The sequence below is a fragment of the Nematolebias whitei genome, chromosome 12 (genome assembly GCF_014905685.2).
Source record: "Nematolebias whitei isolate Nwh7 chromosome 12, NemWhi1, whole genome shotgun sequence".
NCBI classification, from domain to species: Eukaryota; Metazoa; Chordata; class Actinopteri; order Cyprinodontiformes; family Rivulidae; genus Nematolebias; species Nematolebias whitei.
In genome coordinates, this window is record NC_056509.1 from 13,902,263 (window position 1) to 13,914,566 (window position 12,304).

At 45.2% G+C, this 12,304-nt stretch overlaps 1 protein-coding gene across 1 annotated transcript in view; it reads left to right on the forward strand.

Moving 5' to 3' along the window:
• The first annotated feature begins 5,183 nt into the window (after positions 1 to 5,183).
• LOC119418755 (trace amine-associated receptor 1-like) overlaps positions 5,184 to 12,304 on the forward strand; it is a 41,933-nt gene continuing 34,812 nt past the window's right edge. The window contains exon 1 of the mRNA XM_037686091.1: positions 5,184 to 5,271. Coding sequence (XP_037542019.1) covers positions 5,184 to 5,271 — 88 coding nt within the window. The remainder of the gene's footprint in view (positions 5,272 to 12,304) is intronic.

Below are 12,304 nucleotides of genomic sequence, written 5' to 3' on the forward strand. Positions count from 1 at the left end.
CATTTTGTCTCTGGACAGTCCTGACTTGGCAGCCGTCCCTCCACATCTGTGGGCTCAAACTAAGTATGATATAGGACTAATTAAAGGCCAGGAGCCCATTGAAATCACACAAAAATCATCTTACAGGCCTAAAATACTTCAATACACACTCAAACCTGATTCAGAAAAGGGAATTACTCATGTTTTTCACTCTTTTGCTGGAAGCTGGAGTAATTGTCCCCTGCCCATCATCACCTGTCAGAACACCTATTTTTCCTGTGAAGAAAATCAGACCCAAGCCTCCAGATGAATGGCATTTGTAATTTTGTCACAAATCCCATCTGGCTCTACCCATTTCTCTGTCATTGACGTGGCCAATGTATTTTTTAGTGTGCCCATCCATCCAGACAGCCAATTTTGATTTGCTTTTCAATTTCAAGGAAAGTCTTACACTTTCACCCACCTGTGTCAAGGTTACTGTGAATCACCCACTATTTTTCATCAAGCACTGAATGACAGTCTTGCTGGTTTTACACTCCCTTCTGATTGTTCTTTGTTACAATACATGGATGACCTTCTGTTGGTATCGCCCTCAGAACAGTCTTATAGAGAAAATACTGTCCGTCTGCTCCAACACTTGGCTGAGCAGGGACACAAAGCATCATTGTCTAAGCTGCAGTTTTTACAAACTACTGTGACATTTCTGGGCCATAGAATCTTAGCAGCAGGTAGGGAAATTGCAGACACTCGTGTCAAGGAGACCGCTGAATGGAGACCAGCCTGTTCCAAAGATGGACATGTCTCGGCATGTCTCGTTTCAAGGCCCGGTTGGCAAAAGCCTCGAAGTCTAAGCTAATTGGAAACAGATGCTGGGAGCACACACTTACACAAACACACATGCACATACACGCTCACACAATCTCACAGACACACACACATGCAAAGGTTGTCATTGTAGTGAGAGATAACATATTGTGTCAGGTGGAGAGTGTGAGTAAACTTAGCGGGTTCTCGTGCGCCTGAGTGAGTCAGGGCGTGGCCGGCCAGGAGAAAGACATCTGAGGCCGAACAGAGTGAATTCCACAAGCTATCCTCAAGCCCTCCACAGGGACAGAAATCTACCTTGCCCAGGAAAGGTCAACAACTGGAAAAGGACTAAGGAATGAATATTATTCATTATGTAACCTCTTTGTAATTGAATGTAATCATTACTGTGCATACCACTGTTCTCCTGCAAAATCATTAATTAAAGCAAAGCAAAACGTAAAATTCTAGATTCTTATTTCAATACCCCTTTGTTCATGGAAGTGGAAGACTTGGTTCAGAGAAACAACAGGAGAATGGGAGGTTTTAAAATGTTTCCTAGCTTTGATTATAAAACAACATCCAAGAGTCTTATGACTAGATTCTAAACAAAGCCAGATCGGATAACAATTGCAATGTTAAATCAGGAGATGAGCTACCGTTAACTTACGCTTCCTCATCTGCTAAATGTCCCCACTCCTGTTGCTAGGTCGGGTGAGGCACAAGTTGAGACTTTGGGTGTGGTGCAAGGATCGTAAGTAGTTAACAGTCTGGGGGAATCATCTCAATACAGCCTTAGACTAAGAACTGTCCTGGGAAACAGCTGCAGGTAATACCTGAGCCTTGGGATTAGTTCAGAGACCCAATAGAGGAGAAGGCTGCGGTGAAGGCGTGGCACGTGTCCTGTGTCTACCTCACTCGGGTAAGCAAAAATGGTGGCAGTGGTGGGATATGTTTTTTTAGTGTAAAGACCCCCAAAGAGATGGAGCTTATCAGAGGACTGATTAAATGCCAAAAAAAGAACACAGTCCCTAGAGTTGAGGAGTTTGAGTGGCTGGACCAGGCCACCAGCCAAGTACCCCTTAGTGATCCACTAGGCAGTGGGTGGGGTAGAAGGGCTTATGAAGGAATACTGACCATAATCCACATAGTAAGTTAAGCAGCTAGTCTGTTCCCATCTGAAGTACAAAGAATAGGGCTGGGAGGCTCTGTGGAACAGACACTCGAGATGACAAAAACAGAAAAATGGGCGAAGCTGTAGAAGAAATGGAATTGTATAACCAGCCCAAGCCAAACGATCCGACAGGAGCAACACCCGAGTCAGAGAGAGAAATACTAGGAGTGAGGGTAGGAATCCTCCCATATGGAAAAGGTTATGAAACCTGGAACCCACAGATACATCTCTAATTCAAAGACAGTAAGCTGGAGAAAGATAAAGAAGTTCTGCAACAAAATCTGATCAGGAGCATCGATGAAAAGGGTGTGTACCATTACAACAAGGCAACGAATGGGCTTAAACAGATAGTAATGCAAGACCCAGCTAAAACAAAAACCAAAGCAGAGATCAAAAAGTGGCTGCAATGGTGGGTGCAGATGGTAGAAACACCAGTGAGTGCGCTACTGGCGGTGGTGATCAGTCCTTCCATTGAATATGACCGTGACCATAATAAAGATGGTAGCTAGGGCATCAGGATTGGGATGGCGCTTAATTAATGATGATATAAAGGTGGCTCCTAAGTATAGGGAGTATACAGTTGAGTTAATGAGATTAACTATGTATGAACAGAAAAAATACCAGGAGACAGGGGTAGGAAGAGAACGGACATCACAAACGGGCTCTCCATGAAATACAGACAAAGATGAGTCCGAATCGGATAAGGAAGCAGATGAAACACATAAAAGTGAAATAATCGTAACAATCAAGGCAGAAAAAAAGGTCTGAATGTTGTCATACCTGAACAAGGAGCATTCATCCCGGCCTCCCATGCGAACCCCTCATTTGTGAATCTCCCATTTGGAAGCTTTCCCCTAAGCAATAGCCAATATAAGGATACTAAGAATCAAGACCCAGACCTAGACTCAAACGGTGAGCTCCTAAGATCAATGGCCAAAGTCGAAAAAAATACCAATGACTGGTCCTTTGATGATGAGACAGAAAAAGAAAAGGTTGATCAGCAACTAGATGCCATTGCCCGAAGTCTAACCGAAAAACTGAGCCAGCTTTGGACAAGTGGAAAGGAGTTGAACATGGGACCCCTAGGAAAAACAAAGACACAACAAAAGTTAGATCCAAGTGATAATCAAAGAGATAAGAAAGAGGACCCGGGAGAGGGTTCCTCAGGAATACCCAACGAAACCCCCAGAAAAAAGGAATCTAAAGAGAAACATTGGGAACCAAAGCTAGAACCAAAATCCAACCAAAAAGATGAAAAAGAGCCCAAAGCGAGGCTGAAAGAGAAAATTAAGCCATTACCAAAAGGCGTGCCCAAATTCCCTCTGACTGAAACCCTTAAACCTTTACCCGAAGAAATACAAATCATACCATTCCAAAATGGGACCCAAGTGTGTAAGCTGAAAGGAAGCCCTTGGACAGTAGATGCCAACGGGTTGTTGGTATTCACCAATCACAAATAGAAGATCCATAACTCATCTTTCAGAAAAACTTTAAAGAAACTAGTGGGGAGCGAGTATCAACTAGAGATAAATCAATTAAGACAGTGGACAAAAGACTCAAAGCCAAAAGTGAGCCTAACTAGTGGCGCTGACTTTCCACACTATGCCATAATACATGTCCCAATTATAAGCTACAAGGAAGCGACCAGCAATGAAGGATACATGAGGGAAATGTTAGGAGCCCTCGAAAGAGGAGTATCCCGAGCCATAACTCAGGGTTTCAGGCGACTAGTGATGAGTGTTGACGGGTTGCGGTCCCACCACCTACAGTGGGAAATAGCTGAGCGTGTGGCAGTTCATTCAGCTATGTGGTTAGCAAGAGAGATGCCTGCTGCAGCAGCATTGAAGGAATTGATCATTGTGACTCCATCTCATCTAAATGAAGATCGGAAAGCAAGGGTCGTAGCCTCAATGACAAAACCAGAGAAAAAAACAATTGAAGAACCCCTAAAGCTAGGGAGAGAGGACGCGGATAAACCATCGACATCACAAGGGGTAAAGAAAAGTGAGGACCCTTTAAGGATTAATCTTCAAGAACCAAAAATGCCTCTGACCTCACCCTCAGAAAAAGACTTGAAAAGTTCAGCCACAAGACGACGGAGAAGTGGCGCAGAATCACAAGTGGGACAATCGGGGTGTAAGACACTTGCAAAAATACAACCATTAAATTGAGAAAGCGAGGAGAGCGACAAAGAGAGCTCACAGGGGGAACCAGATGCAGATCTGAGCCAGGAGGGCACTGATGATGAAGGTAGTGCCAGCTTAGGATCAATAGCAGGCCAATACGATGGTCCAATCAAACCATTGAGAATAGGGCAAAGGAAAGAACAAAAGAAGGGGGTAGAGATACTGGACGTACACAGAGTGTAGAAAGGTGTACACAGAGTGTCAGAAAGGTTGGCCAGAGATTTGAGTTGGGGTCCGGTGCAGGCGAGCGATGGGCGCCGAACCTACATCCCTGAAGCTGGCCAAAATCATTATGACATTCCACCAGTATGGGCAGACAGGTCAGAGGAGACAGTGGAACTGACTGTTAAAGCTACTTTGGGAGAGTGGGCCAATATTTTAATGATGCCCTCGTGCCCCACATTAGCAGCCCACAAACCCTTAACCAGTAAGTTTAGAACAGCTTACTTGGGAATAGTGCATGATGTGATGCTAAGAAGGATGAAAAAGAGTGCCTACAAATACGCCCAAGAAACAGAAAAGAAATTGTGAGATGAAAATTCGGCCGATGAAGAGGATGACACATGCCTGGCCGAAACAAATCCATCGTACTATGTGCCTCAATCAACCCCTGAACCAAAGCAGGTGGACCAAAGCCGAGCCTCCGGCTCGGACACTGACAGTTATCGTGAGTACAAAAAGCTGAAAACCTTAGTGAGAGAAAAAAGACCCCATGAGACAACTGAGGAATACATCAAAGATGTGTGGCCCATGGTCGTTAGCTCCACTGAGTGTGATGCAGCAAAAAAGCTGTGGCTGGGTAATGTCACCACAAACCCAGTGAGTAAAGGGGAGTTGGCTCAAAGCCAATACGAAAAATTGGTCCTGGAGGATATGGACGACGATAACTCTCAGATTCAACGAGCAAAAGTGCGTATGGATCAAGGGCAACGCCTCACAGCAGTCTGGTATCAACTTAAGCAATGATTCCCCCCAAAAGATACGTTAAAGCCTTAAGAATCGTAACCAAAGGGAGAAGGGGAGAACTCACCTTTGCCGGAATGCCCCATGAAACTACTGTCGCCCAAATAGATCAGGCAGTGAAGTCTTACGATCTAGAAGAGCAGTTCTGGGAAGAGAAAAAGAAAAGTGAGATAAGGCAAATCCCAAAACAACCGAAAACAGCACAGAAGGCCCCTCAGCAGCCACAATACAGAGAGCAAACCCCGAGGCCTCCAGAACCACAATATAGGAACCAACAACCAAGGAAATTTCAGGCCCAAGCTGCAAACCCAACACCCCAGAAATGGGGCAAATATATACCTCCAGAGGAATATGCAAAGCTCACCCCAGAAGAAAAGAAGGCCCTCCAAGATTCCCACACAAAAGGGAGTGAAGGGCCAGCTAAATAATGGCCGAAAGGTCGCAGGTCACCCTGGAGAATGCCTATTGGGATGGGGATGAAATCTACACTAAACTAGGTGGAGAACCTTACCTGATAGACTCGGGGGCAGAGGTGTCGATGACCCGCAGAAACCTAAAAACAATAGGACACCTCACGGTTCAATTGGCTAATGGAACCATGGAAAAAATGTCCTTTGGCTTATGGCAAGGAATTATATGGATAAAGGGACCTTACAACCTCATGACAATAGACTTAAAAGAATTAGGAAAGCCAAGAAGGGACCGAAGAGCCCTGAATAGACGACTGGATAAGCTCAAATCCAGGTTAGTGAAAATAGGGCCAACTCATGAAAAAAATGAAATAGGAGAGTGGTATAAACCTGTAAATATCCCCCAAGTAATGGAGCAAAAATTAAATGAGAGCGACTTCTCCCCGGCTGGGAAAGAGAAGTTAAAACAAATCATCGAGTTGGCCTCAGCGGCCAAGTTTAAAAAGGACTGCGGGGATTTGGGTCAAAGATTTGTACACTTAATCGAAGGAGGAGTGCATCCACCTGTGCGACAATATCCCCTAAATCCAGGGGCAGTTGAAGAAATGAACAAAACTGTGAGGGAATTAAGTGCTTTAGGGATCATTAGAGAAGAAGCTAATCCTATTACTAACAGCCCCATCCAGGCAGTAAAGAAACCTGAGTCTGCTGGAGGAGGATGGCGACCAGTAATCAATTTTAAGGCACTTAACAGACGAACAGTTGCCAACCGAGCTAGCCTAATCAATCCACAAGGTACTCTGAAAACCCTGCAGGTGAAAAAGTACAAATCCTGCATTGACTTGGCAAACAGATTCTTCTCATTCAGACTGGCTAAACAATCACAAGGGAAAACAGCTTTTACCCATCAAGGGAGAAGCTACATTTGGCAGTGATTACCACAGGGATACAAAAACTCTCCAAATGTGTTTCAATCAGCTGTAATGGATGTGCTTAAAGACTTAGGTGCCACAGTTTACATAGATGATGTGTTTATCGCAGATGACACAGAAGAAGAACATCTAGAAAGACTAGCAAAGGTGGTGCATTGAGTCACAGAAGCAGGGCTGAAACTGAATCTGAAGAAATGTCAATTTGGGCAGTTTCGAATAAACTATCTAGGGTTTCAAGTGACAGCCGATCTGGGGCTCTCAGAGGGCTACAGAGAGAAACTCGAACAGATTCAGCCCCCCCGAGTCCGAAAACAAGCTGCAAAAGATCTTAGGCCTGTGCAACTATGTGAGAGATCATCTCCCTAACTATCAAAAATATGTCAAACCCTTATATGCTTGCCTGAAGAAAAGAGAAGGAGAAAACGAACAGAAAAACAAAAAAGCTTGGATTTGGACCGCTGAAAACCAAAATGACTTGGAAGAACTCAGAACAAAAATACAGGAAGCGGTACGCTTAGAACCAAGAAGCCTGATGACAAAACTCGTAGCTGAAGTTAGCTGTGAGGGAGATGATACCATGATAACAGTCAAAAATGAAAATGGAGGTTTGGTTACTCTCTGGAGTTACACGTTAACCTCAGTTGAGAAAAAGTTTCCCCAGGAAGAAAAAGTGTTAGCAGGGCTTGCTAGATACTGGGAAACGCTGAAAGATCTGGCTCAAGGACAGCCTATTAAAGTAATAACACAGAGACAAGTGCACAAATATCTCAGAAAGGGAACAATTGAGAGTACCAAAGCTACCAACACAAGATGGGGTAGATGGGAAGACATTTTGTTAGACCCTGATCTGCAGATTTAGCCTGAGTTCAGCTATTTTCTTCCACAAGTCCTGGTGAGCCATCACTTTTCCCTTAGCACTCTCAAACCCATTCTCTTCCCAGATGGATAAGTCCTCATTTAAAGCTTGTGCACAGTAATGACTGTCAGTCACTACCTTTGCTCTTTTCACTTTTTTGTTTGTCAGTTCTAGCAGTGCTTCGAGGACTGCCGTAACTTCTCCTGTTTGCGCACTTCCTAGCACTCTCCCCCTCCTACGGCAGCACTCGTACCCCTGATATTTGATGATAAATCTACAATGTGCCGCCTGATCAGATCCCTTCTTGGATCCATCTGTGTAGAGTCCAGTCATGCATTGTTTGTTTTTCAGGTTTCTCTTTTGTCGCTTTTCTGCTTGCCGGCTGTGCCGGTCCTATCTCTAATCAGAGGTGGAGCACCAAAAGTCCCACACTAGAGAAGGAAAATACTGGTAGGGCAACAAAGAAGTCGATCGCTACGTCCAGCAGAGAAAAATAGTTTTTGTCGGGATCGAGAACTGGGACAGAACCTTCGAAGGTCGGAGGGTCCCAGAAGAGTATGTGTTAGAGGTTGTGCGGGGCGTGCATGAAGGCCTCGGTCATGCGGGCGTGCAACCTACACGTAAGGAGTTGGAGCGCAAGGAGCTCTGGGTCTCTTTAAAACAAGTCTGCAAGGTGCTGCAGGACTGTGAAGTATGTGGTCAATACAACACAGGAAGGCGAGGGCACCGAGTGAATGGGCAAACTATCAAAAGCACCATACCCTGGGGTTCAGTATGCATGGATGTAGCTGGGCCTATGGGAGTCACGGGCAAGAAGGGAGAGAAATACTTTCTAGTGCTAGCAGACTCGATGTCAGGGTATGTGGTAGTGAAACCAGCATGAAAAGCTAATGGCAACAGTGTTGTTAGCATGTTGGAGCAAGTCTGTGGGTCGTTAGGCGTTCCAAAGGAACTGAGAACTGATAATGGAACGCATTTTCGCAACGCACAAGTGGATCACTGGTGCCAGACTTTTGGGGTAATGCGTGTGTATTCGCCTCCTTACACACCTCAAGCCAACGGAGTGGCCGAAAGAGCCATAGGTTTGGTCAAAAATTGGATAGCTAAAAATGCTAATACCAAAGAATGGAGTACTAAAACTGTGGAAATAGGACAAGCCTTGAATGACAGGCATCGAGCTGAGAGACCCTCCCTCTCAGAGGAGCTTAACCAACGACAGTTCACCACGCAAGAAACTGGGCGGGGCTCCGATGATAAGGAGGAACAGCCAGACCCTGAAACCTCATTCAAGGTGGGGCAGAAGGTGTGGGTCAGAGCACAGGATCGCACGTCAGCAGTTGTAATAAGGCCCTTTATTAGAATGGTCACTATATGCGGGGGAGTTATCCTATGAAGAACAGCTTCAGAGCTTTGGGCAGGTAGGGCTCTGAAAACACTGGAATATGCTAAAAAAGTATACCTGTCAACAGAAGATGAAGCCCTCAGATGGAACAAGCTGGAAAACAACTGTGTGATCTGCCTGGACCCAAGTGGTCTACCCTTCTTTGGGAAGGACCAGGGAAAAAGAAAATCCTCAAACCTAAAGCAAGTAAGCAACATGTCTGAGATTTCGAAGTAAAACCTGTAAAAGTAATGGATGCGTTTATTTGTGGGAAGTGCAGACTCTCTGTCCTGCCTCGGATAATTATAATAACACAATGGAATCTGAGTGGCAAAGGCCCAAGAGACTGTACTTGTGAGTGGAATGGAACCGTCGTGGAATACTACAAGGGCTATCAAGAAGAAATGCAAAACAGTCAGCTACTGCACTCAGAAAGGGCAGTGGGTTGGCAAGTAAGGAGATACTATGACCCCCTCAAATCCTTTAAAGCCCAGTTGGATGAAAGAAAATCCGAGGCCCCAAAAGAAACCCCAAGAATGCAACAGTATGACCAGGGGCCGAACGCAACACACTCGGCCCCACCTTTATATCCAGAGATAGTTAAACCAAATGAGGGGGAAAAGGCTAAAAAGAAAGGGAAATGTTGGAACCCTCAGGATTTGCTTGAACAATCAGTGCAGCAAGCCTGGCCCTATAATCCCTCAATGGGAAATGTGAGAAACACACCTCTCAGTACTAACCAGTTTCCACTTGTCTTCAGGGTGTTCAGGGACTTGCCGGGGACAGATGGAGGTGAAGTAAACCATCTGCCTGATGAAGTGAACGAAGAAGCTCGAAAAGGCAGCTGGAAGGGCCCCTGGGAACTAACAACGTGGGCACAACTGGTAGCAGAGGTAATTCTAAACCAAGATCTCCCAATAATCGACCTTCCGGAGGTTCCTCGAGAGGCAGGGACCAGGCATACAAATCTATACTACCACACCACCAGCCTGGATGCATGGGCCATACACAGGGCTAGACCCAAGCAAAAAACAGCTGAGTATCTAGTGACCCTGGAATCCTGGGAGAGGAAAGGAGTGCTACAGATTCCTGGAATGGCTGCGCAATGGGTGGACACTCCCATAAGGTCAGACTCCACCCAGAGGGTTAGAGTTTCCATGCAAATTATCATTGCACCATACACGGGAGTGTACTCCGTTGGAGCCACAATCCAGCCGATTGAAGACAGTAAAAACGACGCAGAAAAGCCTCAACCAAGTAAAAAGGACAAAAGACGAAGTGTGCTGAAAGCTTGGGCCGGCAAGACGTTCCCGAAGAGATGGAAACTCACAGACAAGAAAACAAATGAGTAAGAACCGACCGAAGGAGCGCTAGACTCATCAACGGATCTCATCGCAGGAAAAGGTTAGAAAGACAATTACTAATAGGTATTATAAGATGCCCTAGTCCCATCTGGAGAGGAAGAGATAACATAAAATTACCTGAAATCATTGAGGTATGTTGGTCATGGGACGAAACTACGTTGAGGACTGCCCTAGTGTGTTGGCCGGGCGAAATGGACTTCCTCCCGAGATCTAAGGAACAACCCTGCGAGTATGTATGGAATATGTTATATCAAAGATCCAGAACCGGGCCATATGAGCCCTGATTGCCAGAAGAGAGCTAGTAAAATTAGACTGACCCAGAAAAGATTATTCAATTTTTACAAATAAAACAAAGAATTATTACAGCTTGAGTGTAAGTCAGAGTCAGTCAGAGTCAGAGATTCTTTATTGTCATTCGCACCTCATGTGGTACATGTGGTGGAGCGAAATTATGTACACAAGGTCCCAGTAAGAACCTTCCGTAACCAGATCTCACCAGGGCATCTCCACAGATTACTGGCTTTATGTTGATAAGCGACCAGTGGGGATTACCATACAACCCCAGCCCGATGGGGACGTCGTGGATCTTTAATGTCGTTTATTTGCAGGTGTTGGGATGGCAGGTTAAGGTCAAGTGGGGCCCCAACTATGGAGAGCCTCACCAAATGGAGTACTGTGAAATATCGGTGGGAGAACTAATAATTTGGGCAACAAGCCCAACCCTGAGAATGAAGATCTATCAAAGGGAACGTGACAAATATCGGGTAGTGGTTGAAAATACTAGGCTACCCCAGGGCATGTTGTACAACCGAGTTTCTACGCCTGTCAACCACTGGAATGGATACGCCACGAGACCGGCATACAAGGCGACGGGCACCCCCTAGTCAGTACAGTAACCTCACAAGTGGAAGTGGGTGCGCCGTACAGACAGTTTGAGGCAAAATTACGCGAATATACCAGACAACGGGAGCAAGAAGCAATGGACCATTTCCACAGGGGAAAAAGCCCACTCGACAGCATCTTTAACAGGCTAGAAGGCCCCCAACTGGAGCCCACCGCGTGGAGTATCCACCAATGGAAGTGGGTGTGGAGAAGATTACTACCACACGTGCCACACCCATCACCCCTCTGTCTTGAACTCTAAAAAGAACGAGTGACAAGAGAAGAGGGCAGAGCTCTGGGGAAAGTCAAGAGTGAAGCATCCCTGCTCATGGCCCGTCGGGTAGAAAGTAATCCACTGCTGTCATGCCTGCTCACACTGAAGGAAGACATTATACACTCTAAGCAAATTGACGTCGATGTAGACAACATACTAATTCAATATGATCGAAAAGGCCCCAAAATACCAGCAATAATAACAGCAAATGATATAACGTGGCTTGACAAGCCGCAACAAGACTTTTCTGTATGTAAAAACCCATCCAAAATCTATTTCTATGAAAACACCCAGTACATCAGGAGACCTCGCCTAGATGAACCTCAAAAGGGAAACCACCGGAGCCTGGTGTAGATGAACATATGCATGAGATATATTCACAAATTAAACGGATTCTTTCATTTTTCTGGACCGTATATAATGTGCATTGAATTTAGAAATGTAACGTGAGACGTTAATTATCTTTGACTCACCAAACGACAGTGGGTCATTTATTAACAGAATCAAAGTTTAACATATCACACATTTACATTAATTGGCAAAATATGGAAAATAACAACATGGCTAATTTTAGCAAGCTGTACAATTTTGAATGACCACACGGCGGTAATTGAAAACTTTACACAGACATTTCTAAAATATCTGGAATGATTTCTACTTGATAGAAGAATTTTAAAGATGGAAAGATGAAGTTTAATGGGAGAAAAAGATGGGTGAGGGGGTTTGTTTGTGTCAGCATTCAGGACGGCAATCTCTGGGCTTTTCTCAGCTTCTTCCCCAGTACACTTAGGTGTTATAAATCAACTTTTTACCTGGAGATGTCTCCACTGGTACGAAAGTCCATTCAACGCACCCTTTCAGCGTCTCCGTAGGAACAGCTGTGAATCGTCCGAAGTAGTGACGGTATTCCCTCCGACACAGGTTCACCTCACGAGTGGACTTCTCATGAGTGGAGTCCGTCAGAGTTCCACCCAGAGGTGGAAGATGTTATAATCCCATAAGACTCGGAAGAGCTCTGTGGTCATGTCAGGATCTTCCTGTTTCCCAGCACGAGTTGCAGCGACTGAAGCCGGAGCCTGAAGCGACTGGTTCTCCTCGA